Below are 19,346 nucleotides of genomic sequence, written 5' to 3'. Positions count from 1 at the left end.
GTTGGTAAAAAGGAAATGAGGGTATTTGGGTGTTCAGTTTGAACAGGAGCTGGAAAAAATGCCACAAGTGAATTTTGATAAACTTATGATGGAGACTTAGGAATTGCTGAGATCATGGGAATGTTTCCCTCTTACAATTCTCTGAAAAATTAACGTAGTAAAAATGGTGCTACACCCACCCTGTACCTTTATTTGTAACATGATTCTACTAACTTTCAGAGCAGTGTGGCTCAAACACCTACAGGTAAAATAAGCAGTTTTATTTAGTCACCTAAAGGATGGAGAATTGCACAGAGAAAGCTACGAAGAAATAAACTTGAAGGTGGTCTAGAAGTCCCAGATTTCCAGTGGAAGAGCGAAAGAATATTGTTCCCTGGAGGGGTCCTAGCAGATAACTCCCTTATTTCAAGCCCTGATGAAAAACATGCCTTGGCGGAGTATGCATTTTCTGTGTATAAGATGGACCATCCTAGATTTTTTTTTAAAGATCAGCTTGTAGACCTTGAGCTCTGCTTGAAAGCTGTGGGTCCAGATCAGGGGGGTGCTAGGGATACCTTGTTATAATGAAGTTGCCCTGATATGGAATTCACCCAGAACAACAGATTTCCTACAGGACATAGTAGCAAGATCTTTGTTTGAACCTGGTGTTCATAAATGGGGCCAGAATATTGGCTATGGCAGCCTTGTGTCCTGAGAAACTTTATCTTAACTTACAGACAGAAGGCTATCCAAATGTAAGTACTATCAGTTGGGCACAAGGTTTATGCAAGGAATGGAAGGTAAAAGAGGTGATGAAATTGTACCGGGTGCTGGTGCAAGATATCGATGGAGGCTTTACTGTGCCAGACGAGACCTAGAGAAGAGACCTGCCGACGTTGGAGCTAACATTTGTGGCAAGTATTTGTCTATTCTTTGGGACTCAGTAAAAGCTGCTTCTTTCAGGAAGCACCATTTATTTACAGTACACAGAGCTTATGGGACCCTGAAGAAGTTGGCAAACTTAAGAGGTTATTTTATTTCTCTTTTTTATTCATAAAGTTTTATGCAGTGAATATGAGCGATTAATAGGCGAGTAATTTCCGTGGGTGTAGGCATTGAGCCCAGCTGGGGTCTAGCCAGGAGATTGAGAGACGTGGGGAGGGCAGACGATGTTCTTATGTTTTTGCAGTGTCTCAACATCCAGTCTTTCTGGCGAGAAGTGGTTAAGGCTCTATCTGCCAGCCGGCTAAAAGGGCTGAAATGTGGGTCTTTCGAGTACTGGTGTATTGGGAGGATTGGTGATTGATCAACATCATTGTGAGAGCGCTCTGGATGCCAGTGGTGATGACCTGTGGACCAGCTAGTGAGGAGTCCTAGGGCTAGCCCGAAACCCCATCGGAATTTTGGATGAGGTCTTTCACCTGTGACACAGACCGACGGGGCAGCCACTAATTTACGTATTGACTCCTCACATGAGCTCCTACCATCTGTCACAAATGAGGACTTGAAAGTAAAAAGATCAGGGAGACTGAGAAGACAGAATTCCTTTAGATCAACAAACTGCAGTCTTAAGTAGTGGCTCAAAGGAGTTCCTTTCTAACAGGATCTTCCAAATCTTGCCATGGTGACAGATGCTTCTTTCACCGAATGTGCAGCTCACTTACACAATCCTAGGAGTCATAGCCAGAGATCTCCACAGCAGCAGCCACTTCACCACCGGGGCTTTCCAACCCGCACTGTCCACTGACAAACAACACAACAACAACGCACTGCGAGAGCAAATAGGGGGAACCAGATTGTGAACGCTCAATGGAGGGTCAAGCAATCCGGTATTGATTGCTGGCTAGAAATCTGCGTCTTCAGGCAGTACATTACCAAGTCTTCAAAATCACCTGGCATACATCCTTAGACAGGTTTAAGAAAACCACAAATGGGAAGTCGAAAACAATGTTTGACAATCTGCCTTTCAAGACTGGGGTTTCCCAGGAAGACTCATGTGCAACAATCAAGCATAGATTGCCCAAACTACGACTCCAGAATGTGGGATCAGTGCGCAGCTCTCGGTGGATGAGCTGGTAGAATAGATTTCTGTATGCTGTTCCTCCTGTGATCATCAAGTTTAAATGGTCTTTCAACCAAGATCCTGATCGCTCTGAGTGGCCGAGGCAATGGTTTTTTCCAGAGCTACTTCACTTGTTGCTCAAACCTTACTAGAGGCAACCATGAGCTGCTGTTCATGACGGGAGGGAAATCCTACATCCCCATATAATCCTAGAATTTGGCATCTTAGCTCCTAAATTCATAAAGTACATACACTTGAATTTACCACCAGACTGTATACAAAGTCTCAGAGAAGCAGCATGACCATTTGGTACAGTCTTCTAGTGGAAAAGATTTGTGATTTACTTGTTTGCCAAAAATCCTGTCCCACTATCTGGCCAGTAAATATCGTGCTTCCTTACTTATTGCACTTGGTGAACTCCAAACCAATTAAAGTTCACCTGACTGCCGTATCAGCTCATTGTCCCACTCCAAAGATCTTTCTTCCCAGTCCAGAACCTTTTGAGAAGTACCTTTGTGTGCAGGGTAGGTTACACCGTTCTGCTCGAGAAATGGCATGCGGAGATCATATGAGTGCCACTCCAGTGATCTGACATTTTTCCACACTACCAGATGCGGATCTGAAACTGCCTCTCTTGAACAAGGGAGGGACCCATTCACCTTAAAAAAAAAAAAAAAAATGAAAATCCTGTGTGCAAGGGAAATATGACCTCCCAAGAGAAATATGACCTCCCAAAACTACAAGTCTATTGCTATCAAATGTCTGTCTTTTTTTGTGGTGCCTGGGGTCGTGCTATGACTCCAAGGCCTGCGCTGACTGCATATCGAAGAACTTGAAGTCTGTATGAGCCGTAGATTGCAAGACTGCCATCAAATATTGGAAGAATCGAAAACAAGGCAGTTTGAGTCGAAGGTTTGATGCTGTTTCCAGTCCAAAAGTCATAGGAGTTGTTCTCGAGGTCAGTCGTCGCAATTCAAGGCTTTGCGTAAGCTGAAGAAAAAAATCAAAAAATCCAAGTAGAACCCAGGCTGCCCCCTCCCCACTTGCATATTCTTGAAAAGGGGTGAGGGGGTCACCATGCCTCGCAGTCTTGCTACAGAAATCAGTCGACGTTGGAGCCTATCGTATAACTTGTCCTGACGAAGCTCTAGTTTCTATGGCCATCTGCAACACAGCGGAAGATTGAAGAGTTTTACGAGGCCATGCTCAGGCTCATCACATCCTTATCAACTCGTTCTGGTGCTCTGTTGGGCCCCAAGGAGCAGAGACCCCTCTCTGCTGGTTACTTCATCCTTGACACCAGTTGTGCCACCACTGGGCTGCCCCCAGATACCATTCTGAGCCTCCCAACACTACACCAGTTTCTGCAGCATCAAAGCCGACACCAGTGGATGAGGTGCCTATTGTGCCGTTACAACCTCGACCGAGACTATGCTTCGCTACGCCTGCCCTGCTTGACTTTCGGACAATGATCAATACTGGTGATAAAATTAGGTATGGTGACCTTCAAGAAACCAGTGGCCTTGATACGACACTGTAGGGGCATAGTGCTCATTCAGCTATGCCCTCTCCTGTGGTATAGTGCACCCTTCCTTAGGGCTGTAAGGCCTGCTAGAGGGGTGACTTACCTATGCTACAGGCAGTGTGAGGTTGGCATGGCACCCTGAGGGGAGTGCCATGTCGACTTAGTCATTTTCTCCCCACCAGCACACACAAGCTGTGAAGCAGTGTGTCTGTGCTGAGTGAGGGGTCCCCAGGGTGGCATAAGACATGCTGGTGCCCTTAGAGACCTTCCCTGGCAGCAGGGCCCTTGGTACCAGGGGTACCAGTTACAAGGGACTTACCTGGATGCCAGGGTTGTGCCAATTGTGGAGACAAAGGTACAGTTTAGGGCAGTGGTTCCCAAACTGTGCGCCGCGGCTCCTTGGTGCGCCGTCAAAATTAGCCAGGGGCGCCGCACACAGTCTGGAAACCACTCGGAGGTGCTTTTAATCGGTAGCTTTTCACCGTGGTTTTGGAAACAAAACCCCCTGCATTAATTATTGTGACCAGCGGAGGGCGCCAGAGTACCATTAATAATATCCCTATGACAAAAGAAAATAAATAGTTTAAAATAAATGGTTTTCAGGAACCTGAACGAGAGAATTAAGAAGTCAAACTGTAAATAGTGTAGGTACAGGTACAGGCTGGGATTACGTTCCCCCACCCGCCAAAAAAAAGTAACATAATGGGGAGCCGTGGCCAACACGGCCAATAGGTCAAAGGAGCCGGGGATCGAAAAAGTTTGGGAACCACTGGTTTAGGGAAAGACCACTGGTGCTGGGGCCTGGTTAGCAGGCCTCAGCACAATTTCAAATCATAACTTGGCATCAGCAAAGGCAAAACGTCAGGGGGTAACCAAGCCAAGGAGACATTTCCTTACATCCACCAACTCCACTGGACATGCCATTGGCACAAGATCTGACATTTTTCATCACAACTGGCTGCGATCAACCCAGTGAGCGAAATTTGTGGGAGCAGTGCGGGACACGCCATATTTATCCCTACCCCCAGCCCAGGTTATCTGATGTTCTGTTTTGTCTCTTGTCTGGCATGGCGTTGCTTTGGACACAGCTCATGAGTACCTTTCTGGTCTTTCTGCTTTATACCATTGCCAAATCATCCCTTTTTGCTAGAGTAGCCAGTTGTGATACCTTGTATGAAAGGCCTCCAACACTTGTTTCCTCTTCTCCTCATTGTAGGAAGGTGTCTTTCTTCTAGCATGGGTTACCCCATGTTTGGCCTGTTTGTGAGTGTGTGTCAGGGTATTTTTACTGTCTTACTGGGATCCTGCTAGCCAGGACCCCAGTGCTCATGGTTTGTGGCCTGCTTGTCAGTCTGTTTCACTGTTTTTGTCAATCTGCTTAACTGTGTCACTGATGTCCTGCTAACCAGAACTCCAGTCCCTATGCTCTCTGTATTTAAATTCATCGTTAAATACTGGTAACCCAGTATTCCCCTCCAAATTACCATACTGGGCCCCTCCCCAAGTCCCTAGTAAATGGTACCCAGGGCATTGGGGTTCCAGGAGATCCCTATGGGCTGCAGCATTTCTTTTGCCACCCATAGGAAGCTCACACAAACACTCCTTCAGGACTGCCATTGTAGCCTGAGTGGAACAGTGTGAACACTATTTCACAACCATGTTCTCCTATAAGTCACCTATATATCTAACCTTCAGACCCTGAAGGCTAGGTGCAAAGTTACTGTGTATGAGGGCACCCCTGAACTAGCAGACGTGCCCCCGCGTTGTCCAGGACCAATTTCCCGGACTTCGTGAGTGCGGGGACGGCAATATAAGTGTGCACTACATATAAATCAATACTTATATGTAGCTTCACAATAGTAATCCCGAATATGGCCATGTAAGGTGTCTAGGATTGAGAACTCCCAATCTGATTCCAGTTTTGGGGGGCAATTCCATGCACCCTGGGGGCTCCACCATGGACCCTCCGTACTGCTAAACCAGCTCTCTGAGGTTTTCACTGCAGCCCCAACTGCTGCCACCTCACAGACAGGCCTCTGCCCTCCTTGAGCTTGGGAAGCCCAATCCCATGAAGGTAGAACAATGCGTTTCCTTTAGGAGAGGGGTGTTACACCCTCTCCCATTGGAAATAGGTGTTACAGGCATGGAGGGGGTATCCTCCCAGAGCCTCTGGAAGTGCTTTGAAGGGCACAGACCGTGCCCTCCTTGCATAATCCAGTCTACACCGGTTCAGAGACCCCCAGTGCCTGCTCTGACATGAAACTGGACAAAAGACCAAGGGGTAGTGCCCGGAGCTCCTCCAGAGTGTCCCTGGCATTAGCCATCTTGGATTCCAAGGGGCTCGGATACTCTGGGAGCATCTTAGTGGCCAATGCCAGCAGGTGACGTCAGAGACCCCTCCTGATAGGTCCATACCTAGTTAGATGACCAGTCCCCCTCTCAGGGCTTTTTAGGATCTTTCCTCTGGGTGTTTCTTCAGATTTGGTTTGCAAGACTCTAGCAGGACTCCTCTGCATCCTCTGCTTCACCTTCTCCATCTGATCAACCACAGAACTGCTCCAGGAACTCTACAACTGCAGCAACGTATCCAAGAAGGCTACTGCAACTCTGTAACTTCAGCTGCTGCCAGCAGCTGCAACAGTTTCCAGGTTGTGCATCCACAGAGGACTGCCTGTCTTCATCCTGCATCAGAAGAATTGAAGGAATCTCCCGTAGTTATTCACTTCCCTGCTTCAGCAGGCACCTCACAGCAGTGACGGCGAGCGTGGATCCTGGAACACAGGTGGTAGACCGAAGTGACCCTGACTGTCCAAAGGTCCAGCTGTCCAAACAGCTTGCCTCTCCGAGCCAGACAGTACGCCTTTGCACTGCGTGTTTTGCAGCTCCTAGGGCTTCTGTGTGCTTCTCCAAGGAATCCTTCATGCACGGCATAGCCCAGGTCCCCAGCACTCTATTCTGCGATGCGCAGCACCGTGAGTTGTTCCCCGGCGGTGTGGGATCCCTTTGTGTAGTGCTGCAACGACCGCCATTGGCAACTCCTTTGTCCCCGTGTTATGGTACTCCTGTGGGTGGTGCCTGGCCTTCTGAGGGCTCTTTGAAGTGCTGAGAGCCCCCGTCTCCTCAGTCCGAGTTGAGACCCCCAGGCCCCTACTGTATCCAGGAGGCACCTTTTCCTGCCAAACGCGTTTCTTGGCTGAGCCAAGGCTTGTTGGTGAATCCAATGACGAAAAACAGCCGGCATTCTTCTACTCGATGTGGGACATCACTTGCACCAAGCAGAAACCCGCAGCTGTCTTCTTTGGTGCATCTCTGACTTTTTCTTCTAACCGGAGATCCACTTTTGCACCTTTGTCCGGGTTAACAGGGGCTCCTGTTCTTCCTGGAGTCTTCAGCGACTCTTGGACTTGGTCTCCTCTATCCACGGCTCTTCAGGTCCAGGAATCCATTGTTGGCTTCTTGCAGTCTTGGTTTATTAGTGTTTTAGGAAACTTGCTGTACTTTACTCCTGCTTTCCTGGGCTCTAGGGTGGGGGTATTTTACTTACCTTTGGTGTTTTCTTACACTCCCATTGTCCCTCTACACACTACCCTTGCCTAGGTGGGAAACAGACTTGCGCATTCCACTATTTTAGTATATGGTTTGTGTTCCCCCTCGGCCCATTGCAACCTATTGTGATTTTCACTATTTGCACTATTTTATGACTGTTTACTTACCTGGTTTTGGTTACTAGTGTATATTTTGTGTATAATACTTACCTCCTAAGGGAGTATAGCCTCTAAGATATATTTGGCATTTGTGTCACTAAAGTAAAGTACCTTTATTTTTGGTAACCCTGAGTATTTTCTTTCATGTGTGTAAGTGCTCTGTGCTCTGTGACTACAGTGGTATTGCATGAGCTTTGCATGTCTCCTAGATAAGCCGTGACTGCTCACCCACAGCTACCCCTAGAGAGCCTGGCGTGTAGCCACTGCCTACACTTCACTAATAAGGGATAACTGGGCCCGGTATAAGGTGTAAGTACCTTTGGTACCCACTGCAAGCCAGGCCAGCCTCCTGCATTCACCCTCCAGACAGTGTTCCTTGTCGCAGCTTCTGTGGGCTTCAGTCTCTGTTGTAACCCACCATACTCCAGCCTCTTCCAAGAAGCACTGGTCCTGTGGACGTGAGCATCCTTTCCAATAGCTGTGACACTGTTCCACATTGGACAAACCTTACCACGTCCTATGCTCTGCCTCACCCCTCGAAGAAGAAAGGGTGACTTCATTGCTGGACCCAAAAAAAGTGCTGACCTTTTACATTGAGTGTAGCAGAGAGCGCTGTCTGCATGATCAGCTCTTTGTGGAATCCGCTCGAGTAAAAAAAAAGACAAGTCTGCAGAAGCGCCCCCTCTTCTGCCGGATTGCACTGTACATTCTGATCTGCTGTGCATTGGTGAAGACTCCGATCTTTCCATGTGGGCCAAGGCTGCTATCACTACATTGGCATGCACAGTTTGTGTCCTGCACAGTTTGTGTCCTGCACATCTGCCAGGCAGCTCTGTATGCATTGGTCCATACTTTCACGCTGCCAGCTTGGTCCTACAGACCTGTTTGATTTGTACTAGTTCACAGACCAACCTGCTAACAGGTGCAGCTCTGGGATCTAATTGAAAGGTTTGAAGTCCCTGTGAGATAACAAGACACTTGCCTTGTGTACCACGGTTTCTGGTGAAGACTATGGCCACAGATTCCTCACCAAAGTGTTGTCCTGCTCTCCCTGTTGTGTGACTTGGGCTCTGACAATAACATCCCAAGTCTAGGAGCCTGCACACTAGTCACAGCCAATTTGTTGTTGGTGCTCTCTACCTGGCGGTGCGGCCAGACACGAAAGCAACTCATGACATCGCTCTAGAGCGGCGCCTGTCTAGTCCTTGCACTTTATTTCCGGAGCAGAATGGCGTGGATGTGGAGCCACAAGGTGTCACAAAGGTGCTTCGCAAACGTTTCCAGATCCTGTGGCACACCTGGGGAATATTCAAAAGGTGAGAAACTTGTAGTTGCAGAACCTCAACCAGAAAGAGCTTCACTGAAAGTGTGTAACTTGTGCCACACAAATGCAGAAGTGAAATGTGTTGAGGATGTAAACATTCAGTCCATTTCCCAACGTCTACTGCCACTAAAGCTACATACAGTACACAAGACCCTTCATTGTCAGCCTTTGGTCCAGTACAGCTTCGCAGGGGCTCTGGAGCCCTTCACCCTCTGACACTCCACACAGCCAACCTTGACCCCTGGGAACCAAGTGCTCGTCGGCACTGTGACAGCTGCACAGAGACTCTCCTTTCATCTTATCTGTGCGTTCATGTGCCTTCTTTAGCCTGGTTAGTGATGTGCGACAGCCTCTTCAGAGACCAGAGCACAGCTAAAAGCGCTATGATCGAGGTTAGAGCCCATGTTATGCTGGATGACAAAATGTGAAATCCCATCCACATTGGATCTGCACAGTTTTCAAACTGCTCTCTTTACGGCCCTGGTGTTTTGTCTGGCTGCCATGGCAGCTGGATTGCGGCTTCAGTCCATCTGAGCAGTGTGCCCGTGGTTGCATTGCTTCTCCCGTGGGCATTGGTGGAAGAGCCTTTGCGCTGCTTGACGCTTGCCCTCTCAAGGTCACAGGTGAATGAAACCTGTAGGCTGAGCAGGCATGGCTCTCACTGACTGTGGGGGCAACTCAGAGGTTCATGAGGAGGTTGACATCCCACACACCCGAAAGCTCTGCCTGCTTGCCTCCCATGCCGTCCCTCCCCATGGCACCACAAGGTAACCCTGTAAGAAAATGCCTCTTGCATGATGAGTGGATGTAGAAAAAAGACGCTTCCTTAAGTATAATAAGTTTTTGCTCCTGAGGTATCAAACAAGTTTTATGTGGCCCTCAAGTCTTAGGACCGTTCGTTTCATTACCTGCAAGCTTCATTCTTTCGAATCCACTGCCTCATCTAAGAGATCAGAACCCATAAAGGTTAGGAACGCACCGAAGCACTAGTTGGACAAAGCACAAGATTCCAGAATAAGTTTAATGTTTTATGGAAATAAAATATTGTTCTGATCCCAACCACTAGGTTGTGAGTAGAGCACCGAAAAATACAAGTAACAGAACTATTTTGCCACTGAATACTGTCTGTTTTGGTCTGACCAGACCCTCCAGATGTGCACATTTTGTGGCTAGGCGCAGAGAGAGCATTGGTGGGGAGCGTTGGGAGCGGTGTTTGCAGAAAAGCTTTGGCTGCAGCTGTGCTCTGCAGTCCGACCTTCCCTGAGGTCCCGCTTTGTACAAGGCCCTTAACTGACGTTGCTCTCTGTAGACTGACCTTCTCTCTGGTCACATTTTGCAGACATGCCTTAAATGAGGTTGCGCTCCGCACCGGAGCTTTGCCTCAGGTCATACTGTACAGAAAGGCTTTAGCTGAGGCTGGGCTCTGCAGAGGGGCTTTGCTTGAGGCTAGATATTGCAGACAGTCATAGTATGAATTAAAGGCTCTGTGGGGCACAGTTTAAGGCGATGTATGTCGAGGGCATTTTATGTCAATAGTGAGGTGTGCAGAGCATTGCTGACGTGATTGGGCAGCAGTTTGTGAGATAAAGCATTGCTGGGCGTGGAGTGAAGTGAAGCCTGCTGTGAATAATTCTTTATGGATGCTCTGGAAGCACGGCATTACTGAGATCAGTCTGAGGGAAAGGATTCTTGGGCCCCTAGTCTGTGGGTACCCGGGTTCAGCTAGAAGGCATTACCAAAAAGGAGCAGAAAACTGCCTTGTCGGTGAAGTGCCATCGAGCATCCTTGCGCCGTTAACTGATGTGGTGAGAGACCGAGCCTGCTGGAGGCTGTGGTGTGTGGGGCAAAGTGGGAAGTTGGGCAGTGCTAGGGCCTGAATCTGACGGAGTGCAGGGAGGAGCATTTCTAAGTACCTGGTTGAATGGAGAGCTTTGCAGAAGCAGTCCAGGCAGTGACATTGCGAGTGCTTCAGAGACGGCTGGTGCGACTTAGTGGCAAGGGATTGTGAGTACGATTGATGGACCAAGATGCAGAATTACTGAGATCCTAGATGCTGTGTCTGAACGATGGCAACAATTGTAGATTTGTCCTGATGCCCCCAGCAGCAGACCTCCTTCAGAGGCTTTCAGACACTGGGGGCTGCGATGAGACATTGAGATGTCAGAACCCTTTGACATCACTTCAAGCTAGAAGAGTTTGGTCACTTCTTAGAAACTGCCCTCGACATTGTGTGCTCAACCCAGGTTTATGCACGGATGCTGCTGGTTTTTCGAATTGGAGTTCACTGAGGCCTGCTAACTAGACCTCAGTGTCTGTGCTTTCACCCTTAAATTGTTATGTCAAATTGGCTTCTACCAGATTGGCTGAGTTAACTGACCTGTAAGTCCCTAGTAATAGTCGCTAGTTTACTCCACTGTTCTGCCCGTGCGTAGTACACAAGTAAAATGAGACTCCCGCTCTGCCATTTGCGGGCTGGAAGAGTAGTTTTAATTAACTGATGGCCTCACTTTGCCATTTAAAGTCATGGCAAAACCATTCTTTCATCTGGTATATGTGTAAGTCACCCCTGTGGCAGGCCTATCGAGTCCTAAGTCAGGGTGCAACATATTCTACGGGCAGAACATGTAACGTTACATGTTTTGACAGTGAAAACACAAAACTGTTGCTATTACTGTGGAAAAGCATGGTTGCCCAATTGGCAAGTGCAGAGTTGTACGCTGACCCCTCGGCTGTGCCTAACTCGAAAGGTGCGACCAAAGTGGGTCATTCAAGGTGTCAAACAACATGCATCATCAAGCCCAACTTGATCCCTAGGCCGAAGGTAATGTAAAAAGTTTCAGTCTGCAACTTCAGCAAAGCTGCCACTTTGATGCTTTCAGTCCCATGTGCCCATACTGGTGGGACACGGGGTCCGGTGGTCGAAACAGCTTCCTGCCGTCGTAGGGAGATGTGCTAATGACTCCAAGGAAAGGATACAAAGGGGGAGGTGGCATTTCCATCCTTCAGGAAGCCACACAGGAGTTGTCCCAAGAGGTGAGCTGCAAAGGGGAAGCTGCCTTTGAAGGACAGACAGAGAGGGGCTACGCCATTGTTCAGACAGGATGGCACTAGGGACAGGGGAAACCGTGTTTTCAGGGGCATGTAGCCCTCTTAGTAGCCACACCTCTGGGCTGGGCTCGGAAGCTCCACGTGCCATGAGAGGAACCTGCCATATTTGAAAACGACAATCTGGCATCCTGGCATGCCCAGATGCTACACGTCGCAGAAAGTGATCATCAGGTGAGATGTCCTGCTCGAGGAGATGTCTCCAGAGCCCAGCCAAAGCCAAGAGACTCCAAGGGTCAGTGAGCTGGCCTCCTGTTCACAGCACCGGGACACAACAGCTGGGAAGCATGCTGGGGCAAGTTAATAGCCCAAAGTCTTCAAACCACCGCTAATCGCCACCGTGCAGAACCTGGAGCAGATGCACAAAGTTTCACCTATGTTCTCTGTGACTCTTGATGTTGTCTTAGTGCAGCTGAGACTTCCAGAGGATGTGTGATCAACCCATGAATAATTGGCCAGTGATGCATTACTGGGCAGTTTGTATTCCAGTGGTGAATAGAATTCTTTCAGCACTAAGAGGACCTTGAGATGCTTTGACGCTGTGAGCAGGATTGCTTCGCCCACTTAGAGGACGGAGGGTGAGATGCAGCAAGATCCCCCACTGACCGCATCCTTTGAACACCTTCAGCGTGCTTCATCCCTTGCATCAGGGCCACTTTCATAGGAAAATCCTGCAAAGGATAAAAGTGCCTGGAACTGACTGAGGATGGCTTTCCCTGTTGAGGTGACTGTTTTTGCTGACCTGGCTGGACCCCCTGACTCACTCCGTACTGGTGTAGGTAGCCTAGACTGACTCCAAGTGACCTCATTCAAACTAGCCCTGTCTTTTTGGTGAAAAAAGATTATAAGTGCCAAATTTGTTGAATTTGCCAATGCTTGTTCGTGGTTGAGTGAAATAACCAGATTCACTCTACCTTATAAGTTATATATCTCTGGAACGCTCCAGTGTATTTTTCATTGTGGTGTTTAAAAATGTAAAAATACAGTCTACATTTTAAGTGTATTACCTGGTGAGGTCGCACAACCACACCATGTAATACACCTGAGTTCTTCACAATATACAGGCATTCTGTGGCATACTTGAGGGGGATAATATGGTGTGTTTGGACAGGCGTACAGTCCAAGGCTAATTTTGTCTCGCATTTTATGCTGTATTGAGTTATTGACTTCCACTGATGGAGGTGTGTCTTGTGAACGTCTGAGAGCTGAACTGTTTTGTGCTAAGATAAGTCAAGCTCAGCTTAATATTGTTTACATAAATCATATCTGTAATCCTTGTGCTGATGTCTGAATCTGTGCCCTCTGTGTACACATTATAGTGTGTCTCTAGTAATATATATCTAGTGATGTGTAACTGAGAGCCATGCAAAATGTGAAAATTACAGGGCTCGCCGTCCACCAAGCGAAGAGGACAGATGCTGCAGCCCATTATAGAAGGAGAAACGTCACATTTCTTTGAAGACATCAAGGTACTGTTTCCATAGCCCTCGAAGTTTAATAGTAGTAATGATTTGTCTTGGACTGATCTGACCTGGATGTAAATGTTTCCCCTTGTCCATCTAGGAGGAAGATGAGGAAGCTGTGAGTATGTCATCAGAGAGCAGCGATGCAGTTAGTCCCGCTGTCCAGACAGAATGCGTTAGAAGCCAGGAGGACTCTGAATCAGCCCAGGTTCAAGAGTATCATCCAAAGATGGCGCTGGACATTAGGTTGTCAAGTTCTCGAGCGTCTTCAATGTACGTAGTGTATTCTGTTTTTTTCCCACAAACATGCCACAGCTCTTCACAACCAGTTGTCTTCATTAGTTCCTGAAAGTGTCTACCTGTATGTGGTAGTAGTGTAATCTTGCTGACAGAATTGATAGAAGTGCCTGAGCTGAAGTACGTTCTCACCTGACCGTAGTTTACTGTCCTTTATTCTTGTGCTTCCCTGGCCTAGTTTCGCATGCACTTATCCTCCCTGCCTCAAACTTCATTCCATTCTTTTGTATCATCCATACACCCTACTGGGTAGAAAAAAATGTGTTGTCTGCACAATGTCAATCTTACAACTTCACCACATTTTGGTATTTAATCATATTACCTAATTTATCATTAGTAGAGATGGCCTTTGAGGCCTACTTTGTTATGATCAGATGGTACATTGGATCCCTGCTGTCATATTCTTTCAGGCCTGCTTGCACGTTTGGTATTATGGAGCTGGGGGGTGGGGGGGGGGGCGATACTGATGGAACGAAAAGTGGCTCAGCCAAGTTAGGAGTATGGGATGCAAGGCATTTGCTTTGATACTCAGTGAGAATAACAGACCGAGGCTCTAATGTGCACCATCTTTTGGGCAGCCGGACAACTTGTGAAGACCCGTCAGTCCTTCTCCACAAATAGCAGTTGGATAGGTCATCAGCCACGGTACGGTGTTCAGTGGAAGAAACCCATCTTAAAATTCAGAGCTGGTTTCTGCGCAGGTCACGTTGTGCTTTAAGATCCGCTAGACCCCTTAAGAGGTATGTAGAAGCACAATCTCAAGAGGTAGCTGACTGTGTATGTCTCACCACATTGTGTATGGAAGAGCTAAGGCGGAGCTCAGGGATCTCATACCTGAGGACATCTGAGAACTTTATTGCAACACTGCTATTGTAGGAAGTTGGCTCTGTATGTACTATCTCAAAGTGAGAGATAGTGTGCACAGAGTCCAAGGGTTCCCCTTAGAGGTTCATAGTGGCAAAATTAGATAATTCTAATGCTCTATTTGTGGTAGTGTGGTCGAGCAGTAGGCTATCAGAGGGTATTAAGCATTTGTTGTACACACGCAGGCAATAAATGAGGAACACAAACTCAGACAATTCCAGGCCAATATGTTTTTATACTGAAAGATATCTTGTCTTAGTTTATTTTAAGAACCCCAGGTTCAAGATTTATATCAAACACTTTAGATGCAAGGTACTTCACTTAGATACTTTAGGAACTTTGAATGAACACAATATCATGTACAGTCTTTGTAAAAATGGCAATAAGCTATTTCAAAAGTGGACACTGCAAAAATCAACAGCTCCTGGGAGAGGTAAGTAAAGGTTAGTTTTGGAGGTAAGTAAAACACTTAAAAGTCTCAAGTTTGGGACATAGGCATCCCACTGTTGGGGGTTCAAGGCACCCCCAAAGTTACCACACCAGCAGCTCAGGGCCAGTCAGGTGCAGAGGTCAAAGAGGTGCCCAAAACACATAGGCGCCTATGGAGAACAGGGGGGCTCCGGTTCCAGTCTGCCAGCAGGTAAGTACCTGTGTCCTCGGGGGCAGACCAGGGGGGTTTTGTAGAGCACTGGGGGGGACACAAGAATAGATAGAAAACAATGGAGGGACCCGGGGGTCACTCTAGTGTTGCAGGCACGGGTGGCTTCTCGGGACAGCCACCACCTGGGCTAGGCAGAGGGCCACCTCGGGGTCGCTCTTGCACTGAGGTTCGGTTCCTTCAGGTCCTGGGTGCTGCGGGTGCAGTGTTGGTTCAAGGCATCGGGTCCCTTGTTACAGGCAGTTGCGGTCAGGGGGAGCCTCTGGATTATCTCTGCAGGCGTCGCTGTGGGGGATCAGGGGGGTCGTCTCTGGTTATTCACGGGCTTGCAGTCTCCGGGGAGTCCTCCCTATGGTGTTGGTTCTCTGGATCTCGAGCCGGGGGCGTCGGGTGCAGAGTGAAGGGTCTCACGCTTCCGGCGGAAAACGTGCAGTCTTGGAAAGTTGCTTCTTTGTTGCAAAGAAGTAGCTGGTTTTGAACAGGGCTGCTGTTCAAGGGGGTTTCTTGGTCCTTTAGTCCAGGGCAGTCCTCTGAGGCTTCAGAAGTCGCTGGTCCCTGTCGGATGTGTCGCTGGAGACAGGCCGGTAGGGCTTGGGCCAAGGCAGTTGTCGTCCGTCTTCTCTGCAGGCTTGTAGGTTAGCAGTCCGTCTTGTTTTTTCAGGTTGCAGGAATCTAGTTTCCTAAGTTCTGGGGTGCCCCTAAATACTGACCAATGGCTACTGTCCTGGAGGGTGGCTATACCCTCTTTGTGCCTCCTCTCTGTGGGAGGGGGGCACATCCCTAATCCTATTGGGAGAATCCTCAACTCTCAAGATGGAGGATTTCTAAAAGCAGGAGTCACCTCAGCTCAGGACACCTTAGGGGCTGTCCTGACTAGTGGGTGACTCCTCCTTGTTTTTCTAATTATCTCCTCCAGCCTTGCCGCCAAAAGTAGGGGCAGTGGCCAGAGAGGCAGGCATCTCCACTAGCTGGGATGCCCTGTGGTGCTGTAACAAAAGGGGTGAGCCTTTGAGGCTCACCGCCAGGTGTTACAGTTCCTGCAGGGGGAGGTGAGAAGCACCTCCACCCAGTACAGGCTTTGTTCCTGGCCACAGAGTGACAAAGGCACTCTCCCGATGTGGCCAGCAACATGTCTGGTGTTTGGCAGGCTGGCAGAAACTAGTCAGCCTACACTAGAAGTCAGGTTGGCATTCAGGGGGCATCTCTAAGATACCCTCTGGGTGTATGTTACAATAAATTGCACACTGGCATCTTTATTGTGCTGAGAAGTTTGATACCAAACTTCCCAGATTTCAGTGTAGCCATTATGGAACTGTGGAGTTCGTGTTTGACAGACCCACAGACCATATACTCTTATGGCTACCCTGCACTTACAATGTCTAAGGTTTTGTTTAGACACTGTAGGGGCATAGGGCTCATGCACCTAAGCCCTCACCTGTGGTATAGTGCTCCCTCCCTTAGGTCTGTAAGGCCTGCTAGAGGGGTGACTTATCTATGCCTTAGGCATGGCACTCCCTGAGGGGAGTGCCATGTCGACTTAGTCATTTTCTCCCCGCCAGCACACACAAGCTGGCAAGCAGTGTGTCTGTGCTGAGTGAGGGGTCTCCAGGGTGGCATAAGACATGCTGCAGCCCTTAGAGACCTTCCCTGGCATCAGGGCCCTTGGTACCAGGGGTACCAGTTACAAGGGACTTTCCCGTGTGCCAGGGTTGTTGTGCCAATTGTGGAGACAAAGGTACAGTTTAGGGAAAGACCACTGGTGCTGTGGCCTGGTTAGCAGGGTCCCAGCACACTTTCAAGTCATAACTTAGCATCAGCAAAGGCAAAAAGTCAGGGGGTAACCATGCCAAGGATGCATTTCCTTACAGCTATCCTTTGCCTCCTATTCCAAAGAGGGCAGTGCAGCAGACTGGTAGTTGGCCACTGCGGATGTTGGTCTCTGCGTCACAGAATATCATCTTCTCGGGCAGAAGGTGCACAGAATGGTTGGACAGTTACTAGTAAACTTCTTGATTGCAGGCCTGGAGCCGCGCAGTGCTGCTGTTGGTTTTTATTTGGGAACGTGATGCCTGCACGGGACACCATTGATGGATATGATAGAAGTGTAAGGATGAGAGAAGATTTGATGATGCGCTGTGCCTTGAAACCGTGAAGGAATGTGGGGCCCGCCTCAGTAGAGTTCTGAGGATATCTACTTTACTTCACGGCCGTGTCCACCTCGCAGCCTGTGTTAGAACAAACTGACTCAAGTTATGAGAAACAGGAAAAGATTGCCAGACCCGACTAGAGGTTCAGCTTGTAAACAACTGCTTTAATGAATGCTGCTCCAGGAGACGCTTGTTTGTGAACATTGTACAGTCCTGCCCATGCGCAGAACCTAGGAGCGCCTCTGACCAATATGAACATGTACTCCATTTCTGATGGATACTTCTAACTGCAGATTCCTCACTCTTTGAATGGAGACTATAGCAGCACCTCTCAGGCATCCTGCGTGCCAAGCCAGTAGTGCTTCGTCAGTGTGTGTACTGATGCTCTCATAGCAGCCACCTGACAAATATCATCTCAGGCATGCTGCGTGCCAAGCCAGTAGTGCTTCTTCAGTGTGTGTACTGATACTCTCATAGCAGCCACCTGACAAATATCCATCTCAGGCATGCTGTGTGCCAAGCCAGTAGTGCTTCGTCAGTGTGTGTACTGATGCTCACATAGCAGCCACCTGACAAATATAATCTCAGGCATGCTGCATGCCAAGCCAGTAGTGCTTCGTCAAATATCCATCTCAGGCATGCTGCGTGCCAAGATGGTGGTAGCAGCTTTAGTTATACAGGAAATACCCCGTAAGCCTTGCAGAGGCTGCTTCTTAGCCGGTGCGTTTCTGGATCAAGATGGTCAGTATCTCCACTGTCTAGTCGTTCTTTGCCCAAGAAAATCACACAGAGCTAATCGTCCACCTGATGTTCTTTGGTAGGACCAGAGTAATTACTGAGCGCCCTATTGGGATCCAAACAATGTAGACTCTCTTCCTGTCACGCTCTTCTCTTGGAGTCACCCACCTGTCAGGACTACCCCTAAGGTGTCCTGAGCTGAAGTGACCCCTGACCCCTGCCTTGAGAAATCCTCCATCTTGGTTTTGGAGGATTCCCCCAGTAGGATTAGGGATGTGCCCCCCCCCCCTTTTTCGGGGAGGAGGCACAAAGAGGGTATAGCCACCCTCCAGGACAGTAGCCAGTGGCTACTGCCCTCCTGACCTAACCACACCCCTAAATTCAGTATTTAGGGGCAACCTAGAATCCAGGAAATCAGATTCCTACAACCTGAAACAAGAAGGACTGCTGACCTGAAAGCCCTGCAGAGACGATGGAGATGACAACTGCTTTTGCCCCAGCCCTACCGGCCTGTCTCCTGACTTTGAAAAAAACTGCACAGCGATGCATCCAACAGGGACCAGCCACCTCTGAAGCCTCAGAGGACTGCCCTGAGACCCGAAGGACCAAGAAACACCCGAGAACAGTGGCACTGTTCACCCGCAGCACATCTTGGCAACAAAGAAGCAACTTTTAAAGAACTCACTCTTCCTGCCGGAAGTGTGAGACTTCACCCTCTGCACCCGACGCCCCCGGCTCGAGCTCCAGAGAACCAACACTACAGGGAGGACTCCCAGGCGACTGTGACCTCGTGAGTTGCCCTAGACGCCCCCCTGGATCCCCACAGCGACGCATGCAGACAGAATCCAGAGGCTCCCCCTGGCTGTGACTGCCTATAACAAGGAAACCGACACCTGGACCAAGCTCTGCACCTGCAGCCCCCAGGACCAGAAGGAACCGAACTCCAGTGCAGGAGTGACCCTCTGCCTAGCCTAGTCGGTGGCTGGCCCGAGAAGCCCCCCTGTCTGCACCGCTAGATTGACCCCCGGGTCCCTCCATTGATTTCTATACAAAACCCGATGCCTGCTTTGCACACTGCACCCGGCTGCCCCTGTGCCGCTGAGGGTGTGTTTTGTGTGCCTACTTGTGTCTGCCCCCCCCCCCCCCCCCCCCCCAGTGCTCTACAAAACGCCTCTGTTCTGCCCTCCGAAGATGCAGGTACTTACCTGTAGGGAGACTGGAACCAGAGCACCCTTGTTCTCCTTAGGCACCTATGTGTTTTTGGCCCCTCTTTGACCTCGTCACCTGACCGGTCCTTTGTTGCTGGTGCGGTGACTTTGGGGTTGCCTTGAACCCCCAACGGTGGGCTGCCTATGCCCAGGAACTTGAACTTGTAAGTACCGTACTTACCTGACAAACTAAAGATTACTTACCTCCCCCAGGAATTGTTGATTTTTGCAGTGTGTCCACTTTTAAAATAGCTTTTTGCAATTTTAACTAA

At 48.9% G+C, this 19,346-nt stretch overlaps 1 protein-coding gene across 5 annotated transcripts in view; it reads left to right on the top strand.

Annotated features, from left to right (window-relative positions):
- Positions 1 to 19,346, top strand: part of FAM13B (family with sequence similarity 13 member B) — a 387,820-nt gene that overhangs the window by 257,573 nt on the left and 110,901 nt on the right. For 3 of the 5 annotated variants that reach the window (XM_069212170.1, XM_069212171.1, XM_069212174.1), the window contains 2 exons: positions 13,085 to 13,168; positions 13,263 to 13,435. In XM_069212170.1, the coding sequence (XP_069068271.1) occupies positions 13,085 to 13,168; positions 13,263 to 13,435 (257 nt within the window). The remainder of the gene's footprint in view (positions 1 to 13,084; positions 13,169 to 13,262; positions 13,436 to 19,346) is intronic. The other 2 variants (XM_069212172.1, XM_069212173.1) reach the window with 1 other exon arrangement.

Source organism: Pleurodeles waltl, chromosome 10 (genome assembly GCF_031143425.1).
Source record: "Pleurodeles waltl isolate 20211129_DDA chromosome 10, aPleWal1.hap1.20221129, whole genome shotgun sequence".
Lineage (NCBI taxonomy): Eukaryota > Metazoa > Chordata > Amphibia > Caudata > Salamandridae > Pleurodeles > Pleurodeles waltl.
The sequence above is the reverse complement of the archived record's forward strand: the minus strand, read 5'-3'. Positions and strand labels throughout refer to the sequence as shown.